Source organism: Haemaphysalis longicornis, unplaced genomic scaffold, assembly GCF_048455015.1.
Source record: "Haemaphysalis longicornis isolate Haplotype H1 unplaced genomic scaffold, Haemaphysalis longicornis Haplotype H1 scaffold_4, whole genome shotgun sequence".
Taxonomy (NCBI): domain Eukaryota; kingdom Metazoa; phylum Arthropoda; class Arachnida; order Ixodida; family Ixodidae; genus Haemaphysalis; species Haemaphysalis longicornis.
This window is the reverse complement of record NW_027526361.1, coordinates 52,741,714-52,764,276: the sequence shown is the minus strand read 5'-3', so window position 1 is coordinate 52,764,276 and position 22,563 is coordinate 52,741,714. Positions and strand designations below refer to the sequence as shown.

The 22,563-nt window shown below is 45.2% G+C and overlaps 3 protein-coding genes and 1 long non-coding RNA gene across 4 annotated transcripts in view; 2 read left to right on the top strand and 2 right to left on the bottom strand.

The window, feature by feature from the left end:
* LOC144178698 (sulfotransferase 1E1-like) overlaps positions 1–22,563 on the top strand; it is a 326,559-nt gene that overhangs the window by 294,304 nt on the left and 9,692 nt on the right. The window lies entirely within an intron of this gene.
* Positions 1,622–3,322, bottom strand: LOC144180353 (uncharacterized). Its single transcript, XM_077708718.1, has 2 exons — positions 3,187–3,322; positions 1,622–1,975 (listed from the first exon to the last, which is right to left on the bottom strand). Exons 1-2 carry the CDS (start codon positions 3,196–3,198, stop codon positions 1,700–1,702), a joined length of 288 nt encoding a protein of 95 aa, XP_077564844.1. The 5' UTR covers positions 3,199–3,322; the 3' UTR covers positions 1,622–1,699.
* On the bottom strand, positions 7,652–11,701 carry LOC144178697 (uncharacterized). Its single transcript, XR_013324050.1, has 2 exons — positions 11,547–11,701; positions 7,652–7,948 (listed from the first exon to the last, which is right to left on the bottom strand). It is a non-coding gene; the product is annotated as an uncharacterized LOC144178697 (long non-coding RNA).
* On the top strand, positions 16,875–18,754 carry LOC144180352 (uncharacterized). The gene has a single exon (XM_077708717.1). It carries the CDS (start codon positions 16,875–16,877, stop codon positions 18,234–18,236), a length of 1,362 nt encoding a protein of 453 aa, XP_077564843.1. The 3' UTR covers positions 18,237–18,754.

Here is a 22,563-nt window from a genome sequence, read left to right as displayed (position 1 = left end):
TGACGGTCGGGGCGCAAATCAGATGTCACTCGGGGCGCAACTTGGATGTCATGTCGAGTCCCCGTACTCCGCAGCCTGGCCATCATCCACGGAGTGGAGATGCTGCCATTTTTTTTCACCTCAACTCTTTGCCATAGCTCAAAGAATGCAAGACCAGAGAGAAAATGGACTTGACTGTCACTTGCATCCGTGGCGAGGCTGACAATATCTGCACATGAGCTGGGAACGGAGCTTGAAAAGGTCGGGGACAGAGCCTGGAAGAACATCAGAGATGTTCGCGTCGTCTACTCAGTCCTGACAGCGGTTGACCATGACAACCTGAGCTTCCTGCAAAAACAATAGCTGGTGGACGAGCTCATATTCTGGAGCGTAACGTGCAACGGGTGCAATGTCACCTTTTGAAATGGCTTTAGCTCCCAACAACAGCAATAGGTAGACGGACCTGGCGGTGCAACCTACCTTTGAGGAAAGCAGGATATATTTAATTTAATGTAATTTAATGCAATGTAATTTATTTAATTTAGTGTATTTAACGCAATGAATTTAATTTAATTTATTTTAAGTTATTATTCCTACAGTCTAACTACGTTAATTCGAACTCGAAGGGGCCCGAAAATTTGTTGGAATTATAAGTTTAAATACACACACGTTTGCCGGGACGGCATCATCAGTTCGAATAAGCCAGACGTTCGAATTAGGCGACTTGGAATTGATGAGGTTCGACTGCACTAAGCTTTAGTGTTTTATTTTTCTCGATATATTTAAATTTACTTTTGCATTTATTTTATCTCATGCACGTGACATGGGCATACGTCGCGTCCACTCGTGTTATTGAACTAATTATTTTTAGGTTTCACCATTTCATGGCTGGCATGTTTCACAAGGGCATTGGCAAAAAACCAACAGTAGAAATATCTACTTTTTAACTATTTTGTTTTCTAGCCTATTTCTGAATGTGTTTTATTCTGTCCGTTAAAGTTCCGCCTTTGACAGGAACATAGCCTCAAGTAGTTTGTGTATCTACATGCTGCATGTCTCCGGTAATTTGTGGAACTGGCGATTTCTTACGCCATGGTTGAGTTACGTTGCAAAGCTATCAAAACAAACTTTCTTTTTCATGTGGTTGAAAGTGGTTGAAAGAATTGATTAAGCATGCAACATGCCTATTCAGGTGTGGAAGTAGTTGCTGCGTGAAGAGGTGAGTGGAAGTCAGCAGATTTTCAGAACACAAACGAAATGGTGGGTCACAGCTTAAAAGAGTCATTTCAGGGCTCAGCTACAGAGACAAGTTCCTGCCGTTGCTACTGAGCGTACAAACGAAACCAAGAAGTTCAAACTGTGCTTGAATTATTAGTCGCCGGACTGCTCTGGCATCTCTGGCAACCATCAAGTGTGCTTGTTTGCTCTGTTTTATAAACATTACCGAGCATGCTAACTTTCAGTGATGTAATTGAAAGGAGCATGTTCCAGCAGCAGAGACAAATCACTTCCACTTACTGTAAGCAGTATACATACAGACAAAGATAAATTGTCGCTTTCCTGGTTGACTTTGTTTCCTAGGCGAGAAAACAGGTTGTAGCCAGGGCGGCTAAATCAACACGGGTGCTGTATTATACTTTGTTTCATGATTCAGATAGTTTATTTTTTGGCAAAGAAACTTTGTACAGAATGTGCTGGCACTGGTGAATTGGCTCGATGCTCAGCCATGGAATCCGTAACCTCCATAACCTCCGTATCCACCAAACTTTCCGTAGCCTCCATAGCCGCCATAGCCGCCGTAACCACCGTAGCCAATATGTCCGCTGCCGATTCCATAGCCGATGCCATGGCCGATGCCGTAACCGCCGTATCCGCCTCCGTAGCCTCCGTAGCCTCCGTAGCCCCCTAAGCCACCGTAGCCGCCGTAGCCTCCGTATCCATGCCCGTAGCCAGCCATGGCCACAGCTACCATTGCAGAGAGGACAATGACTGCGATCTGAGACATCGGGAAAAATAAATGAATAAACGCAATGTAGTAGGCAATTCTGACACAATACAATGTTCTGAGTTGCACAAATGCAGTTCCTCATATTTATGTTGTTGCATATATCTGCACTAAATACAGGAAGCATGACAGCTTTCGGGCCTACATGATGCGCAAGCTCAAGTACCTAATCCTAACAAGCACACGTTATATCAAGTAACCATGCTTCTGCTCGTACTCCGGTGTATGCAAAAAAGGGGTAGTTCAGAATACTTCGCTTTCGTTTCTATGGGCGGGGTATTTCTTTCAAGGCATTTTCTGGCGGAAAAGCTAGGACATTTCTATGAGAAAACAGCCTCTTTTACCCACAATTGAGCTGCTACATAACGCTAAAGAATTATTAATCCACACGCCGAAAGCGTGAGGGAAATTGCCACTTTTTATATCACCCGCATGTTTTGCGTTTTACTAGGAGTGCCCCGAATGGAATCACACTAATGTCGAAGTTGAATTGTCGCTCATCGTATATAGTGTCGGGTGAATTATTAAACTCATTGCATAACATTATTTTGACATTTAATATGATAGTGTAATTATTGGTGCTTGACCTTTGCGTCTCTTGCGTTAGGGTTTAATTTCTGCCTCTTGGAACAAATTTGTTGGCCTAAATGTGTTTTCTTGAAATTAATGTGCTTATATATTTATACCAATTATCTCTTCGAATGCTAAATCAACTAATCAACTTTTTTTCCTGATATGTGATTTTATTTACACCAATTATCTGTTCTAAGATTATTTCACGATCAAGTAATGTTTTTTTTTTACTATAATTGGCTCAAATCGCAAACAGTAGAAGCGGAAAAGCAGTGGTGATCATGCGTTATTCTTGAAGATTCAAAATTAACCTGAAATTATGAATGCGATATACAAAGTCTCTTTTATTTTTTCTTTGGCGCACACCTTTTCTGCTCATCGACAAACGCGGATCCCCTATATGGTCACGATCCGAATAGGAGAAAAGTTCGCTGGTACTGCCCTACCGCCGTCTTTCCAAACCGATTTTGTGCAACTTTACGCTTAAAAATTTGAATAAAAAATAATGCACGGTTCGAGACAACCATGGTATTCGCGTTAGTACGTCCGATTATGGGTCGTAGCTCCTTGCGCCATTAAACTCAAACCATCATCATCGTCTTTTAGCAATGGCCGCTCTGGAAACTTACACAGGCCTTCATGTTGACGTGTGGGAGGGGTCCTTGTCTGCGTCTGCTGAGAATGGAAGTATTCAGCTTATGCCTGTCCGGTTCTCTGTTGGGCGAGTCTTATATAGTGAAGGAGGCATGCAGAAAAAGAGAGGTGCCGCTCCCGCTCCCAAGGTTTAAAGCGGACCGTTGTTGGGCTTTTTTTTCTCTCCCTCACACCCGGACTGGGAGCATATACCTGAGTCAGTCTGCACAGAATTATGAAAACGACATCTCGGACACGCCGTCGTAGTGGTCGCCAGTGGCGAATTGAAAGAGGGAATTCGCCAGAGGACGTCAGGGTTGTGTCAGAACAGCGCTTGTGTAACGACTGCCCGGGGCTATGCTCGCGACGTTTGTTTTTCCAGGTGAGCAGGCTGACGACCTGGTTCGGAGTTCCTTTGTTTGTTGTGAAAACTGCGCCAGCCGATACACTCTATGCGCCCGCGTTATGCGCCCGTGATACGTTTCCGCTCTCGAAAGGCGATCGCCAAGATAAGTGGTTCTGGAAATGTGGGGAAAATATGCCGGCTTCGACTGCTCGGAAGTGACTGCGTTGTAAACAATTACGAAAAGAGGAAAAATCTTGGTTGCACTGCCGTGGTGGGTCAAGCGGAAGGCTTGCTCTTTAATGATGGAGCCGCAACATTTGAAACTGCCATGAGCAGTGTCAGGTTCTAAGCCACAACCACTGCAAGATTGCTGAATAACTAATGCGCACGTCTAAGCTACGTCGCCTTAGTATATATGTCGAAGACCTATATAATTAAATGAGCCCTCATAAGGAGACTCCATTGAAGGCCTTGTGTTTTTTTTCGTACATAATTTACAAGCATACATGAGCAAGCAAAAAAAAATCCGTTCCTCAAATAGGCATGAGCTGAAGTTGCAATTAATTTTCAAAACTCATGTAGTAACTGTTTCTGATAGCATCAACCTAACAATTACTACAACGCATTTGTAAATATTCTTGAAACTTCTAATTACATCGCCATCACCAGAAAGCTGCAGTAATGCTGCAGTACCAGCATCAACAGCCCAAAAAAACGTTGTGGGCAGGCCAGTCTTTACCTGATCTTTTGGATATTTGAAGTCTACGCTCACCAGATCACAGCTCAACTAACAGCTGATCTTTAAACAGATAGGCTTACTTAAAGCAGCTTCAATACCGGTAGAAGGCTTCCCCGGAGAATACAAAACGCATTTGCTTCCTTGCAAATTTTGTTACAATTTTGTTGCAATCAACATATGCAACTAACACTATCAGGATTTTTGTCACATGTTTGCACACATAACAAACACAATCGAAGCCAACACATTTTTATCTCAACTTGCCTCGTAGCTTGGGCGAGCCTCTTTTATTTCCCAACCAGAATGCATTACGGCATACTTTCGCAAATTGTTTCAAATTCTTCACAGTAGAGCAGTTTACCAGTTAAACTAAAGTTACCGTTACTGTTACGTCTAAAATTAGTTGAATGCTTCGTTTCAAACAGCTTTCAGTTTGTCACTCATTGTCATGTCACTCATGTATTGTCACTCATGTATGCCTTTTCAATGAACAAATAAAATCTGTTTCTGATTCTGGTTCTGATTCTATAACGGCCATCATATGTTTAGTAATTCGCCCCACGGCAGGAATAGTTTTAAGTTGGCGTGTTTTATTTCCTGATGATGTCAACGCCGCTAGTACGCGTACGTTAAACGCTAATATATTGACTTATTTTCCAGTGACTGTGCTATTGTTGTAAAATTAACAATGGCTATGACTTTAGCATTGCTAAGTAAGAATTCACCATCGTCTCTAAATACTGCCGTGTGTGCGCGGTGAAATGAGTTATTAAAAAGTAACATAAAATACCCGTGCTGTAAGCTGCTGAAGGTAAGTTTATATTAGCTTACGTAACTGCGGCCTTTAAATTAAATCTTCTTTGTTTTTGTGAACATCAATGCATTTGCATTGCAACTGGCCACTGAACTAGAAGAGCACTCCTCGAAATCGTCATGCTCATTTGCGCTGTTTCACAAACCAATAATGAGTCCAAAATTAAAATGCCAAACATTTTTATCAGATTTACCTCTAAAACATTTTACTTTACCTGCACTATTGCTCTGACTAACACTGTTCGTTTTGATCATTGCAAGCATAACCCCACACTGCCAACTTATACAGACCATGAAAGCTCATTTTGTGCCTTTCCTTTCTTAGTGCAATTTCCCGCAGAGCGTACCCTTATTCATTCATTGCAGAGAATGTACCGATGGCTTCTATGCAATACACATTAAACCCGGCTTTTTTATAGAACAAAGTGGGCATAAACCACTATCGCCTAAATCTTTCCTCCGCCCCAGTCGTTGTGGGAGTATCTTCGCGGGCTACGTTTAAGCTATTGGCAATTATCAACGTGTTTAAAAAACCATAGCACAATACACTCAACGTTTACGCTTTCTTACTGTACCCAGAAAAACATTTTTTATCGTGTTGGATGACACCACTATCACGTGTAAGCGTGGTCTTGCAAACAGGTTCAATAAATTACCAATGCTGATGTTGTGCATACCCTACAGGTGAGCATACTCTCTCAAAGTAAAACAGATTGGAACAATCAGTTTGGAAGGAAAAATCACTTTGCCAAAAGGCAGTTTAGTTTAAAGTTGCAATCACAGTGATGTGCCTACACGTAATTGCAAAGTTCATCACTAGAAATTCTCTCTCAAAGCGAGGCCTGAAAAAAAATTAATACAAGCTCATTGAGTGCCCGAGAAACCATTAATAAGTAATAATATATACCCTGAGTATATACAATTTTGGTAACGAAGCCCTGGACTTGCTGCTGTGTGAGACGATGGCGGCACCTGTGGGGCCCAGCGGTTGTTACCGGCCTGCTAGCTTTATCGATTCCCTGGAGATGGCACAAGGGGAATTCTCCGAACTCCGAACAAAATATCCTGCCTCCGGCTTTGCGCTGTCTGAAGTTTTAACGTATACGAGATTTATCTCAACTTGTAATACCGGCCTTACCAACCACATTTCTTATGAAACTCTTAGGTCTGTATGAATGACTTTTAAAAGTCCTCGGTACATGCAGAAAAAAGTTAGAGCGGCATAGCCTGCATCTAAATCCAGATTCAATGAATTCGGGGCGCCTACTGAGCCTTGGCAATGCGTACGAGTATGTTTCTGGTGGTGTACTTTCCGCTTCAGGTAACGCTTCGAGCACATTTACTTCGATGTGTGAACTTTCCAGCCACATGCAGTTTTTGTATTTATCTTGCATGCTTATACCAAAAAGCTGCTTTCGTTGTCCTATAGCGCACTTATTGTTTGGCGAGAATGGTTCTAGTAGTTTTCGTTTACGTGTTAACCGCTAACACTTAGCAATAGGGTTATGATTGTTTTTGCTAAATTATCTGCTTCGCACAAAATTCACCCTATGCAAAATTTAATAGTACCTATCCCGACAACTTTACTTTTATTTATGCTGTGCTCAGGTTTCGCGGAAAAATTGAATAAACCTACTTCACAAGTAAGGCAAACGTATTTTTAAAATCTAGCTACGCATAATATACGAGAGAAACTGATAGGTTCAGGAATAATGGCCAGTGCTTTTTCTTTCCGCGTAAACACCTTTTTTCTCGGTGAAGACACGTGCGTAGCTCGTTGCTTCGTGCTCTTCTCACCCGTGTTTCCTTTTATTTCCGCCTGATATTCCTCTTGCGTAGAGTAAAAACCCAACGAGGCCACTGGCTTAATGCCGGTCTAAAGTAGTTCCAGAATTCCCCGAAAGCGATCTGCATGCTTGCATGCAAAAAATTATAGTGTGAGGACTCCGAAGAACATGGATGTGGCCAAAAAAAGTCCTTCCATTTTTATCAATCACTTTGACCTTTTCGAGAAGGGTCAATACCTTCATATCAAGAATGGAGGCACATATGTATATATGTACATAGTGATTCCTATTCGTGCATATGTATAGGTACTTAGTGATTCCTATTCGTGGTACGAGCAGCTTTTACAGCGTTTAGTTGCTTCCTGTCAATACGTGTACTATTGCCAGTCTTCTAAACTTTCGTTGCTGTCTGAGTCAGCAAAGTTCCCGACAACTTCAATCAGTTGCGCAAAAAATGGACAACTGACAGAGAAAACGACAGCAAGCGTTCGTTCACTGTCCGTTGGCCTTTGTTTCGTCATGTGTGCATTATAGTTTACTAACTAGATGGCACCCTCAAGCTTTCCGACAAGCGCCCGCGCTTGCTAGGTATTTATTATAACCTACCACCTTAAACCGCATTTATTTGTACAGTTAGTGTGCGTGTTGAGGAGTTTGAATGTGGTTAGCCTAAATGCATAAAAACGCATTTTCTTCACTATCAATAAACGGAGCAAGACAGAAACTTAAAAACTAGTTTGATAATCAATTTTACACGAGTTTTACAGAGACCAGGATTAACAAATGTGTTTTATTGTGAACAGACCACTGGTTTGTGCTCGCATTCATACGTTGGACTTCAAGAACAATGTTTGGCTTGGCTTCGATTGGCTTGCTTCTCGTTCCATTCGGACCATAGCGGTTTATCCGTGGAACTTTCCGAACTTTCCGCCGCCGTATCCTCCGTGTCCAAATCCTCCTCCGTGTCCAAATCCTCCTCCGTGACCAAATCCTCCGCCTCCGAAACCCTTGTGGCCGAAACCCTTGATGGCCACGGCAGTGGCCACGAGCAGGCACAGCAGCACCAAGCACAGCTGCAAAAAAGAAAAAAAGAGATAGTAAGAAACTATATTATGAGAAAGATCCGATATCTCCGCACATTTTGAACACGAACTAGGTTCCAACTTGAAAATATCATATAAGGTTCTACAATGCTAACCCAACAGCTGACAATTACGTGAGCACAAGCGCTTGTGCGTAAGCATCAGTTTTTTTAACTTTTATTTGTCAGTTAAGGGAATAGAACTCCGATTAGTCTGGGCATTATAGTAACTCATGCCTGTCTAAAAAATGGTACCAAGGTATAGCTCGGGGACTCTTTTCTAAGAACCATCACGGCCTGAAGCCCCATGCTTTCTCTGCACTATTCTCTAAAATGTGACTGCTTTCTGGCTACAACCTGTAGCACGCATATTACTCGCAGCGACAGAGTGGCGTGTTGTGTTGTTTGCTTGCGCATATTCTTGTACTTGCGCTTTCTTGCTCAACTGTCTTCAACGTCTGTGGCAGCATTTATTCGGCGCAACAGCCGATTTTAGTTTCTTAAAAAAATGTAATAACCTAAGAGGGCTTCTAATAATGTGCTGCTTATGCTAGCATCACTGTGGCTAGCACGTATTTTCAATCAAAAACTAACTTCCAAGTCTGGATGCCGCTTCCTAGCCCTTCCTTCAATTTAATTCCGCCGTGCAACCCGCCCCGGTGGCTCAGTGGCTAAGACGTTGCGGTGCTGAGCACGAAAACGCGTGTTCGATTCCCGGCCGCGGCGGCCGCTTTTCTGATGGAGGCGAAAAGCAAAAACGCCCGTGTGTACGAGGTATCGGCGCACGTTAAAGATTCCCAGGTGGCCAAAATTAATCCGGAGCCCTCCACTACGGTGCGCCTCTCCGCCTGCGTTGCGTCGGCGCGTTAAACCCTACAATCAATCAATCAATCAATCAATCAATCAATCAATCAATCAATCAATCAATCAATCAATCAATCAATCAATCAATCAATCAATCAATCAATCAATCAATCAATCAATCAATCAATTCCGCCGTGCGTGAGCATACTGCTACCGCTGGAAGTCTGAAGTTGGCGGAGCTTGTGGGAATTTGTAAAAATTCTCCTTTTAAGAGTTCTCACGCCAATGGTTGCAATCTTAAAAACATCACTGCCCGTCTTATCGAAGCCTTATTGTCGGCTTATCTGCGTGCGCCCCTTCGTCCTGTGCGAAAGCCAGTTTCGCGATCCGTCAACGGATCAGGCTTGTGGTAACGTTAGTGGGGAACGCAATAATAGGCTACCCGCCCCCTCACGGAATGGTGTGTTTCTTCCTACAACACGTAATGATACAATAATGCCTCAGGAGCATTAGTAACATCTTTGAATGTACTTCCCCCCGGCAGTTTTTATTCGTCGCTTTTTGTAGGTATATTTTGGCTCCCGGGTCCGTTCAGTTGCAAAACACACTTCGCAACAGCCCGCACGAACACAAACTGTTACCACTGGGGGCACGGTGTATACAACCAACATTGCTTACTGTTAAGGAATCTGTCGGTACACTTTAGGCGGGACATATACGGATGCCCGAGAATAGCAGTTTTGATGATGATTGGGTTTTTATGGCGCAAGAATAGCGGTTTTGTTTTCATCGAAGTCCGCCTCATGGGAGAGCGGTGCCGTTCAAGTGGTTCGAACCACGTAGGTTCGGTGAAGTCCGTCGTACTGGTGCTTATTGCGGAAAGAAAAAAAATTATGTTGCGCTGTTGCTTTTCTCTTCTTCTCGAGTGTTGCTTTTACTACCCGGTGCGTTGTTATTTTTTGGTCCAAAGATGCCTCGACGGAAGTTGAAAGTCCGGGAAATAAACCTGTGCTAGTCATATCAAATACACTCGTGTGAGAAAACGGGACCAAAAGCTAAGTATCATTGCGCGATTCAGTACATGTATGATTCGCATTTCCTTTGAAACCTTCCTCGGGATCTCTTTCGGAAGTTTGTTGTTGTCAGCACTAACTTGTCACACTAAGGCGGAAGCAAATTCGCACAAGCGCAAATAACAAGCCAAGCTTCGTCCGTTGTATTATTGTGAGGTTAGGTTTTGGAAGTTCAGTTCGAATACGCTGTGTTGGGTTATATGCATGATTCAACGTAGACTAATGCCTTACGCTCCGCCTCTTAGGTGGTTTAAGGCTATTAATAAAAAGCAGCACGTTGACTGGTGAAGGAAATAGTATCCTCCACCCAGTCTAAAATCACAACAGGAATACCACAAACAGAAACAGCAAACACGTAACAATAATTCCCGTCGTACGACAAAAAACTTTGTTGTGACAATAGAAGTCCTGTTGTTACGACAAAACTAGCTGTTGTTACGACCCACATTTCTGTCGTAACAGAAGTCCTGTTGTTACGGCAAAACTAGCTGTTGTTACGACCCACATTTCTGTCGTAACGACAAAATTACTTTTCTCAACGAGAAACATTCCTGTAGTCACAACAGAACGGCCATTTACGCTACTTTTCACGATGGGCAATGACATTCAAACCTTGCGACACTACTGATGGAACATGAGGATCACGGCAAGACAGGAATTCGGCACGACTGAACATGAAAATCGGGACAGGAATACGGCACGACAAGAATACAAGACTACAGTACGACACGCGAAAATGGGACGTACTACAGAAATTTTTCTTGTCGTCTGTTTCGACCGGGCAGATTAAAGTTTTGGTAGCTGTTTACATCGAGCTCATGTCCAGCGTTTCGGAACATCACCTTACACTTGCAGTCATTTATTCTGAAGTTCCTGATAGTTCTGAATGGCTTCATTGCACAGCTAGCGCTAAAGGTGAAGCCTTTGCAGTGGGTTCAACAACACGGGAAGGTGCCAGGGTGATGGGAGTTATGGAGGGTAGGCCTTTGGATGCTACCTTCGCCAAGAAGTTGCACATGGGCATCGGTGTATTCTAGAAGGTTCTCCCTCTAAGTTTGTATTACGTGCCTAAAAAAACCGAATGTCCAGAATTTCAGTATACGCATCAATTTTGCGGGAGTACCCGTTAAGCTAAATCCTCGCCAGGAAACAAGGTAGAGTATGTGGGCTATCACTAAAATTACAGCTTGCACCCCCCGCGGAGGCCCAGTGGCTAAGGTGTTGTAGTGCTGAGCCGAAGGACGTGGGCTTGATTCCCGGGCGCGGCGGCCCCTTTTCTGATGGAGGCTAAAAGCGAAAACGCCCGCGTGTTCGAGATTTCGGCGGACGTTAAGTATCTCCAGGTGGTCAAAATTAATTGGTAGTCCTCTACTACGGCGCGCCTCATCGCCTGTGTAGCTTCGGCACGTTAAACTTCATAGTGAAATAAATTCAATTCAAAGTTCCAGCTTGAGATGCTACCCATTGCGGTAACGTACAGCATAAAACACCGTCCTGTCACAAGAGTATGGGGTGCCTGGTTACTTCCTAGCCAACAACCACACTGATTTCCATGAAAGCCAAGCATGGAAACGCCTTAGTTCACAATGTTCGTTGCATGTTAGAGACCGCCAGTCGGTCCAAATTAACACAGACCCACTCACTACAGCCGGACTAACAGATGAGGCGTTTCTTCAATGTTCATGATTGAAAATAGAAACCTATGAAACTCACCACAGCCTTCATGGTTATCCTCGTTCTACACCTCGGCGAGTAAGACCTTCGATCGAGTCTCTTGACAAGCTGTTTAGCATTACGAGAATCGCGCGAGCTTATATACCCACCGAGAAAAGCACGCGGCCTGTAACGCAATCCCAAGCGTGTGACGAGAGTTTATGGAGACGTCATTCGTGCGCGCAACGAAACTGCGCATCTTTCCTGTAACCATTTGGCCAGGCTTTGATCGGGCGCTGTCAGCCAGCCTCCGGTGTGGCGGCCAACGTTGCGAAACTCTTGGTTCCCGGAAGACACAAGATCTCGTGTAATGTTTCGTGGTCTTTCCCGCCCCTGCACTTGGCTCGTGCGCTCGCTGCGAGGTGTAGGCCTCCTGCGCTGGAGTTTGGAGGACATGCAGCGCCCTCTCGTGCCTTGCCGTCGTGGGTAGTGCAAGAGCAGACGCGCCGCTTATGTTTGTATTGACTAGCAAACGGGCGGTCAAATTTTATTAATCTACAACTCAGTTTAGCGATCTTTATCAGCATCACAATGTTTAAAATATCCCGAAAATTGATTTCACTGGTCAAACAAATCTAAAGAACCGCAAGTTTATTTCTTCTCCCGCAAACAGCACAGAGAGCTCCCTCGTGCGCCGTTATCGCTCGGGTAAGTGGTTGAATGTGCATTCGCTCGGTGCTTTCAAACCGCTTATTCTTCAATTGAACGGTGCTGTCATCCCTCAGGAAAGCTAAAAACAATTTCATCGGCGGGGGTCGATGCAGCAAGCAGAAATTAATGATACAGAGGTAGCCTAGCCTGTACTAATCGCCGTAATCGTGGCACTGCTGGCGTTGTTAGCCCCATATTCACAATGAGGGCTTAATTATACCGCGATACTGTGCACTCAGCTTGTTGTTTTGCACGCATGATTTTCGCTGAGAACAGCGCTGTATAAGTTCAATTGCAGAGACAGCGGAATGCGTGACGTACTGTCAAAACAACCGAAAGGGTCAAGTCTCTGCTTCGGGATTCACTTCTTCCGCATCAGTTTGTTAAGTGCGCACGAGGTGCTTTGAGCACAGCCGGACTCATTAGTGTACAAACCTGTCCCTTTTCATATAGCAGCACTCGGAGCCACGCGGTCAGGTAAACCGTTGAAGGGAGCACACATTTTCAGAGAAATCTTTCCGAAGGGGAATCTTTATGAGGATTTAGATAAACCATTCCATCATGAATCTTCAAAATAATTCTTTAGAGTGATGCATAGCAGCTGTACCTCACCTTACACATCAGTGGCTCAAAAAGCTAAAACAATAGGCACAGTTTCTTTGGGTAGGCTTTAGAGCCGAAATTAATAAAAATACATCTAACCTACAGCGTCGAAAATAATACGGGTAGACAACACAAACCTAACAGGAACCTAATACAAACATAAACACAAACCCTGATTCACAAACCTAAACTTCGAATAGTGTCAGCCGGCGGGAAAACAAACGGAGCGGATTATTTTTCTTATTTCGTGCTGTTTGTACGTGTCAATCGATATAAATATACGGGTGTCTCAAACCGGTCGATCAAAACCAATCAACCATTTTATATGGCGTCACCAAGTTTTCGAATTTTGACCCTAAATTATTTCTCGTTGAATTTGTTGTTGTTGATGTTAGTTTGTTTCTGTTGTAGCTGAGTCCGTGTTTTAACGAGTACAAACTTCGCGAACGGTCTCTTCTCTGGCTCATTGGTTCACGAAAAAAAAAAAAAAATCCATGCAGGCTGGGAGGCAGGGTTAAGCAATGACACTCAACATATGGTATGCCACCTTGAGGGGCACGCCTGTAGAAATAAGCACTACTACGCTATGCAATACGTGAAGCGCTGATGGATATTACTAGCACTGAAAGCGACGGGCTTCTTTGAAAATGAACCTAACATTGCCGATACCGGCAAAAAAAAAAAAAGCACATTAAGCCTAACGTCGCGCGAGTAGATATTTTCTTTGAGCACGCCTCTGAATGAGAAACCAAGGGGGCCTGATTCATGTGACCATACAAAAGACGGCGTGAAAAGGCAAATAGAAGAAACTAAAGCAATAAAAGAATGCAAATCTGGCGCTCACTTCATATCGCTTCTCACGTACCCGCGATTTGGTCTGTTTGCTGTACTACATCGTCACTTATACACAGCCATCACTTGACGTTGCATACCACTGATCCACATGAAAGTCAAACCAAGATTACTGCTGAAGCACGTTGTACTTTTAAATTTGGTTGTACGGTTCATCGCCGACGCAACGCGGGCGATGAGCCGCGCCGCAGTGGAGGGCTCCGGATTACTTTTGACCACCTGGGGATCTTCAAAGCGCGCCGAAATCTCGTATGCACGGGCGTTTTTGCTTTTCTCCTCCACCAGAAAAGCGGCCGCCACCGCCGCCGGCAGTTGAACTCGCGTCATCATGCTCAGCAGCACAACGACTTAGCCAGTGAGCCACCACGACGGGTTGCACTTTTAAATTGCTGCTAGCGATTGAAAACAAGAGAAATCAGCGCATGCAGCGTCCTCGAATCGGTGCTGCGCGGAGCCCTCAATTGTTCAATAATAGCTCAGTGTGCGTGCTTTTGTTTCTAATGACAGATAAAAACTCGAAGCTTATAAAGCTTACCAGATCAGGGAAAAGCGCTCGGACCAAACTGTACTTCTGTTATACGACCTTTGATGCACTTGCGAGTGGGAGAGTTCCGTTACTCACCTGCCATTTCCTCCACATTGTAAACAAATGTGCGCGTCAAATGGTTCTTTTTTTATTTCCGTGAAATAGAGTGCCCAAGTGTATATTTTCAAGTGTATTCAGACCAGCATTTGATGCCCATGCTCCCACGATATCGAAAGTGCCACGCTCCTGAGCGTTGCTGAGCGATACAAACGTATGGGAAACGCGGGGCCTCTCTTCCCTGTGGCGCAGCCTTGGCAGCGCATGAGGCCTATAGCTTGTGTTAACTGGCGAGGCACGCATCCAGGCAACCATGTGAGTGCGATTTTGCTGGTTACGTCAGGCTCCGCGGAATGGCGGTAACGTCAGGCTCCGCGGAATGGCGGTACTTGTCCGTGCTAAGCGCATGATGTGTGTTGTACGTTCCAAACTCCACCCCGCCGAACGCATAGTAATGCCTCTACTCCAATGTTAGTGCGATTAATAACATCTCTGTTGACACCACCGTTGAGAATCTGGTTGAAACGGAGCATATGAAGCACGCCGGTTCTTTTTCTTCCATGTCCGTGGCTGTTTCCAGTGTTGCCAATCGAAGAAATTTAAAGCTAAACTTTTCAATGAATACCACCTATAGTCCTTGTCGGGTGGGAGGGATCAGATATTTTCTCGTGATAAACATAATCGCATAGGGGTAAAGAGAAAGGTGTGACACGAAAGCATTAGTCCACTAGGTGTGCCGCAAATCTATAGTCGTCGGCGTCGTAACGGAAATATCACCTACAAAATGGTCGGCCACTCAAAGAAATAAAAGTGAAGTAACTGCGTTTAAAAAAAACCTCGGGAAACTTTGTTGTGGCTGGGGATCGAACCCAGAGTGTCAGGAAGGCAGGATGAGCACGCGGATTACCTGCGAGTATGCTAGTGTTATAGCCCTATGATACAATTGACATAAGGGGCAGACCTCTTCTCACGAAAGGCAATGTGTATGACTTCCGTTTTAAATGCGGATCATTTCTTAGGCTCGCCTGGTCCTCCGTCGTTGATGGCCGCACCGTCCACACGCTCACTGCGCATGCGCAACTCTCCTCCTTACACCCACAGCTTCGCGATACTACACTATAAAAAAGAGAAATAGTTAGCGGCGCCCGGTTTCGATCCCACGACTCTCTGACCGCAACGGGAGGTACGCGGTGCTCTTCCCACTACGCTACAAATCCGGGACAGGAGCAAGTGCTACGAACGCGCGTTATGTCCTTGACTCATTCAAACTACGTCAAGAAGCTACTGACACAACGAAGGCACGCGAAGCTGAACGTCAACAGAAACGACGAACTGAAAACTTTAGAGGGGCATGCTGAATTTCCCGTGGGAAAGCTGTGGCGGAAGCGCCACGCGCCTTGCAGCTAAACCAGCCCCGTCCGCAGCGCCTCTGATGCTGATTGTGGCAGGATGCCCCTAGGGATTGGCCAACCAAAGAATCCATCACGAGATAGGTTCGCGTTCAACCACCGTCGTCATCTTCCCGTAGGGGAACCGCCGAAGAAGAAGAAGAACGAGAAGTTTGGCGCTCTTTGCCCCAGCTGGCCTTGCGCCAAAAAACTCTAACCATCATCATCATCATCAAGAAGAACGAGAAGACAAAGCTGCGAAGAGGAGGGCGTGTACATTGCTCTCAGCCGGTGCACCAATGTCAACAACCTTTACCTCACCAAAGCTGACGGAGACTACCGATTCTACCACAGAGACAACATCGACAAGAACATGATGGACGAGTTTCGGCGCCTCGAGAACCACCGCCTACTCACCGTAACACAACAGCACTTGCGTGTCTTTGCCACCGGTGTGGACCCGGACGCGGAATTCCCTCTGGCGCTAGTAAAAACCAGATCACTCAACATAATGGCAACACAATGGAACCACACGGAACCGCCACGATGCTTCGCATCCTCATCAGGGTTCCCCACAGGAAGACGGTGTAATTTTGTTCTTGCTAAATACATTTCCAGCCTAGTGCGCATTTAAACGTAAGAAGACGCGTTAACCTTAACAAATTAGAGGACACAACCACAAAACTGACAATTTCGAAATGAAACCCGAGATTGAGGTTTTGATTGTTTATTTTCAGCTATTTGATATTTGTACTTACCACCTTTCACGCACTTCTCAGAGTTCGCAGTAACTGAAGCCATTGTGCGCCTCAAACTTTTCTGTCCAGGTTAATCTCCGTTATTCTTCGGGGAGGCACGCGGTTATATGCCTATGTGTAACCTGCCAAAATTCACAGTACAAGATACGTACAAGTGTATGCCTTATTCATCCTACTCATCGTAAAAAGCGAGAATAAAATTAAGTCGGAAGTCAAGTCTTCATGTGTATTCAAGAAGACGCCGTTCCGAGAAGTCTTCTTGAAGAAGTCTTCTTCTTGAAGAAGAGAATAAAATTAAGTCGGAAGTCAAGTCTTCATGTGTATTCAAGAAGACGCCGTTCCGAGAAGTCTTCTTGAAGAAGTCTTCTTCTTGAAGAAGTCTTCTTGAAGACTTGAAGTCTTCTTGAAGTCTTCTTGAAGAAGTCTTCTTGAAGAAGTCTTCTTCTTGAAGAAGTCTTCAAGAAGACGCCGTTCCGAGCGGCTGTGTTTCTCTATGCTCTCATCTGGAAACAGCGCATCGGCCACTGGCCGAGGTACTACTTTTTCCGGAACTAACATGGATACGTACAAGATCATCCTTCCCCGTCTGCCAACCGGTAATGTTGTCTTGAACACTGTCTTCCTGCATGCGGACTTGAAAGGCCGGCCATACCGTGCTCCCGATTTTAGGGATGCTCTGGCTCGCGTGATCAACCTCCGCGACGTCTTGTGTATCGGGCAATACCAAATGAGCCACGTGTGGATGGTTACTTGCGTCTCGAGCGCCGTCAAGCAGAAGCTAGTCCAGCTGGAGAAGTTCATCGTCAAAGGATTGCAGTGTATGGTGTTTGACCCGGATACAAAGAATGTTAAGATGAAGCTACTTTGGGTGCCGCGTCACATGGAAAACCGTAGAGTAACAGAAGCGTTCGAACCATTTGGAACCACCCAATCCATTACCAGAGAAATGTGGCGGTGTCCGGGAATGGACCATATGGAGACTGGAGCTCGTGAGGTGTCCCTTACACTAAAGGATGGAGTATCGGTCTCTGATGTGCCGCATATGATGGACATTTATGGGAGCCAGTGTCTTGTACTAATTCCTGGAAGGCCACCTCTTTGTTTGCGGTACAGCAGGATTGGGCACGTGCGACGGCAGTGCCGAACACCCCGGTGCAACGAGTGTCGCCGATATGGTCATACCGCAGAAAGGTGCTTCATGACATACGCAGACAAGCTTCGTCATGGCCAGGAATCAACTACTGAAGATGACGTCTCCGCTCATGTCATGGATGTGACGGAGGTCGTTGACGCATCAGGTGAAGTTGGCCAGTCGGTGCTATCGGAAAATCCGGAGGCTGGGCCTCAAGATTCTTCGGCGGTGGATCGCAGGGAACTGGAGCCCTACCCTGTGCCACCTGATCGCGAGCGGCAGGATGATTCCCAGTCTAGTAAGCAGAACCGAGAAGAGGAAATGGACACGCATTCGACAGCTTCGAATGACGCTTCAGGGGAGGTTCATGCTGCGGTACCTTTACCTGCCAGCGATGATGACAGCAGTGATGCCTCGTGCGGAGAAGGTGGAGATGACAGTTCCGTTACCTTGCCGTCCGCATCCTGGGCGGATGCTGTGGCTCTACCAGAGGATGTTCCGGGTGGTAACAGCGGATCGGTGAACAGGCCAGCTCCTGCCGACGGCGAGGACAAGTCATCGAGCGCTGGCAAAAAGCAAGCGTCCAATGCTCAAGATTCTTCCGACATGGCTGTGGTGACTAGTGGTCTTGTGACGCGGGCTGGCTCCAAAAAGTCAGGAAAATCACTGTCATCCAAGACCACCCGCAAGGGTGGCACATCTGGAGGTGAAAAGGTCGCTTGAGAAGCTCCAACAAAATGGCAAGTGTCACAGCATTTCACGCTGCCACACTTAACGTGAGAGGTCTAAGAAACAGGAGAAGGCAATACCAGCTTTTACGCCTCCTTAAACGGATGGGCGTGGACATTGCGGCCATCCAGGAGACAAAGCTCTGCAGTGATGAGGACACGGCGGCTGCATTAGAACCCTTTTTAGAACATTACAGCGTATGTGTTAGTCCCTCTGCAGGCTTGTCTGGTGGATGTTTTTTGGTTATTAGCAAGAAAGTTGAGTTTTCCAGTCTCTCCTGTAGTATAGATGATGCTGGGCGTTTTATTTGCTGTGACCTTGTTATGATAGGAGTTGAATGGCGTATCATATGCATTTATGCTCCAGTTAATTGTCGGGAACGTAACTCCTTTTTTATGTCACTAGGGAATTTTCTACGCACACAACGGAAAATCCTCCTCATGGGGGATTTTAATTGTGTCTGCTGTGAGCAAGACCGATCTAGACCACGTTCACAATACGACCAAAGTGCAGCCACCCTGTCTGATTTAGTGCATGATAATGGTCTTGTTGATGTTGGTCTGGTAAAAGGGAGTACCATGCACTTTACTCACTTTCAGAGCAATTCGAATGCCCGTCTTGACCGCATATACATTTCAGCAGAAGAGATGCCTAGAATTTCTGACTATATTGTACGCCCGATCTTCTTCACAGACCACTGCATGGTATCTGTGTGCTTAGGACGAGCAAGACCGCGTAGCGTGCTGCCTCAATGGGATCTGTGGAAGCTTAATACCTCTTTATTGGCCGATGGAATATTTTGTAAACATATATCCGATTGCTTCACTAGTATTCTTGAAACACACAGTCTTTCTTTATATCAGAAATGGGATTTATTCAAACAGGAGGTAAGGGATTGCGCAATAGAAGAGTCCGCACGCCTTTCGTTTTTAAAACGTTTTTATGTACGGGAACTAACTCGTACATTGGTAGGGCTTCATGAACTCGAAGCGGTCAGTCCGGGATCGGGTGTAGAGGAAATTGGCATTGTTAAGGCACAACTTCAGCAATATGTTACCGAAAAATACCATGGCGCTCTAATTCGGTCGAGAACTGAAAAATTCTTTGATAGTTACCCCACTCGTCGTTCACTAAATGATGAGCGGGAGTCAGCACTTGCAAAGGAGGTAATCGAAGTTCAACATAACGGTATTAAGTACACTGAAGCAGCTGAAATTGCTAGTGCTTTCCACGACCACTACAGCACGCTATTTGCGGGGTCAAGTCTATTAGCTCGGGGGCAAGAATTTAGTTCCCTCATTGATTTACTCCCAAAGCTGACAGACGATGAGTGCGCTCTGGTTTCTGGGCCTATTACACTCGAAGAAGTTAAGGCTGCCATATCTGACCTCAAGACAAACAAGACCCCGGGGCCCGATGGTTTGAGCGGAGAGTTTTATCAAAAGTTCTCTGATATCCTTGCTCCCGTTCTGTTAGACATATTCACAGCAGCATACGACCATGATGTTTTGCCGCCAACCTTTTATTTAGGACACACAGTTTTAATTCCGAAAACGCAAGATGAACAAAAGCTGAAATCGGTTGACGGCTATCGGCCAATATCTCTCTGCAATGTAGATTATAAAATTTTCGCAAAAATTTTATCTAGGCGCCTTCAACTTGTCATCACTAGTTTAGTAGGACCTCATCAAACTTGCGGTATTAGAGGTAGGAGCATTCAAACAAACATACATGTTGCCCGTTCAATATTGGAGTGTGTGTCTGATTCGTCAGAGCAGGTGGCCCTTATCCAAATTGACCTTTCAAAGGCATTTGATCGCGTTTCTCATGATTTCCTATTCGCACTATTGGCAGCGGTAAATTTAGGGGATGTGTTGTTAAAAGGCATTCAGCTTTGTTACAAACAGTGCACCACACAACTGGTCGTCAACCGCGTTCTGTCTAAGCCAGTTTCGATTAAGTCGTCTGTTAGACAGGGCTGCCCCCTTTCACCCTTGTTATTTGCCATATACCTCGAACCTCTGTGCCTTAGTATTCAGCAGAGTGAAAGAGTACGGGGCTTTTCACCGCTATCCTGTGAGGTTAAGGTCCTTGCTTACGCGGATGACATTGCCTATTTTTGTGCTGATAAAAAAAGCGTTCAAGAAGCCCTTAATCTCACCAGGCAGTTTTGTGGCGCGTCTGGAGCAGCTGTGAATATGGAAAAAACAAAGGGATTTTGGTTTGGTGAATGGGGTGCGAAACCGTCCTTATTTGGTGGCATTTCTTGGGATAAGGACGCACTTCAATACCTAGGTGTACCTTTGCACCAAATACGAAACACCGGGCCTCATTGGTCATTGGCACTCCAAAAAGTCAAGCGAGCCTCTCAGGCATGGATGGGGCGAGAACTTGCTGTGTTTGCGCGTGCGCACGTTTGTAATGTCTTCCTTGTCGCAAAGCTTGTTTATGTGCTGCAAGTACTCCACTGTGCGCGTTCTAAAGTGCAAGCTCTACATAGAGTTTTTGCAACATTTGTGTGGGGGTCCCAATGGGAACCTATGCGTAGGGACAATTTGTTTCTTCCATTAGTGTCTGGGGGTGCTGGGCTGATACATTTGTTTGTACACCAGCTTGTATCTCGGTTTTTCTTCTATAAGGTGACGCATCATCCACTTCTGCTCAACGTTATTCAACAGCGCATAAGTTTTCATTTACCGTTTTTGCTTGTCTCCACTGGTGAAGTCAGTACGAAACCGCCATGGGGGTTTTTAAAGGAGGTGGTTGACACCTTCAATTTCTTTACTGCGAGGTTTTCCCTGCAATATCTGTTTAACCTTTCCAGGAAGGCTTTGACGAACACTTTATTAGAGAGTCTGTTCCCAGTGCCGGTTTATCGCCAGCCTTACAGTGGCCACCATAAGGACAGTGTTTTGAAGCGGGTCACACGTATGTGTCTTCCTCCAAATGCAAAAACGTTTTTCTTTAAGCTGCATACATCAACACTCCCAGTGAAAACATGGTTGCGCGAGAAAGGAATGTCTATTCCTTGGTCTGACAATTGCCGTTTATGCAATCAACCTGAAACCATTGATCATTGTTTTGTTTTGTGCCGGGATGCGGTGTTTTTCTGGGATGTGTTGCAACGAACTCTTAAAAAGGACATGGACATTACCCCTTATACAATTCGGTTCTTGCCTTTTAGAGATGTTACTGGAGTGCCCTATGATATGTTTGTTGTGATCGGATTGTATAGCTTGTGGAAGTGCCGCATGACGGACAGGCACGTGGAACCCCCTCGCCCAACGAAGTCCATTTTTCGGGAACAAACTGCGTTGGTGCGGAGCATTTATGCGGCGCAAAGTGACCCACCAGAATGGCTGCATCTGTTGGACGCGTGCGTCTGCTTGCCAGAGTTTTAACGGATGGCTTATTTTAGCTGCAGTGATGTGCATCTTCTTGGATGACTCCTAACTTTCGTAGGCTGTATTAAGGGAAGTTTTCCATGCAGTAAAGAAAAAAAAAAAAAAGTCTTCATGTGTATTTGACAAAACAGGTTGTCTCTGAAACTGTAGATTGCAAATATATTAGTGATTAGATCGTAGTTACGACACCGGGTGACGTATTTTTATGGTTTTGCGGAGAAACCAAGGATCTCGAACAGAAAAGCTAAACAGCCAAAGAAGGGGGCATTATACTAAAAATTCATTTTTACTTTTTGGTTGCACAGTATACCTTTCAAAGGCTAGTGTCTCAATAAAGGTAAATTGACATTTCTTAGAGCTTTCTTGCCTTAAAGAAATAAACCCATGCTGTTTGGAATCACACCGATGAAGTATTTACATCATCAGGCAAATTGTGTCCTCATTTTTTTGTTTTTTATCGGCTGAGTACAGTGCTTTCTTACCGGGTTTTTGCCGTGCTTACTAAGGTAGCATCTTTGACATGAAACTCAGGTGCAATAGAACGGTCGTTTGATCTGCCAGTTGCTTGGGTCGGTGGGAGCACCATTTGCGGACGAATCCCCTATGAAACACAAAGCCAACGAGAGTATGCTGTTTAGCGAGGGCGGAAGTTTCATTCACGCGATCCTCGTTTGACAAAACAAGCGCCGTATTTCCCCAATATCGCGTACGCAATAACCTCTTAATGGTTGGCCTACTACGCCGTCGCGGGCTGTCAACCGCAGCGGTCAGCGAGTTCAACGAGGGCGTGCGTTTAGGCACTGGTATGCACCGCCTTATCCAACAAGAGCGCAAAGTTGTGGTGCCCAATGCGCTCCTGAAAAAAAAATTGTCGCACTATTTTGCCGAGCTACTGTTAAAGGGGCACTGACACAAAA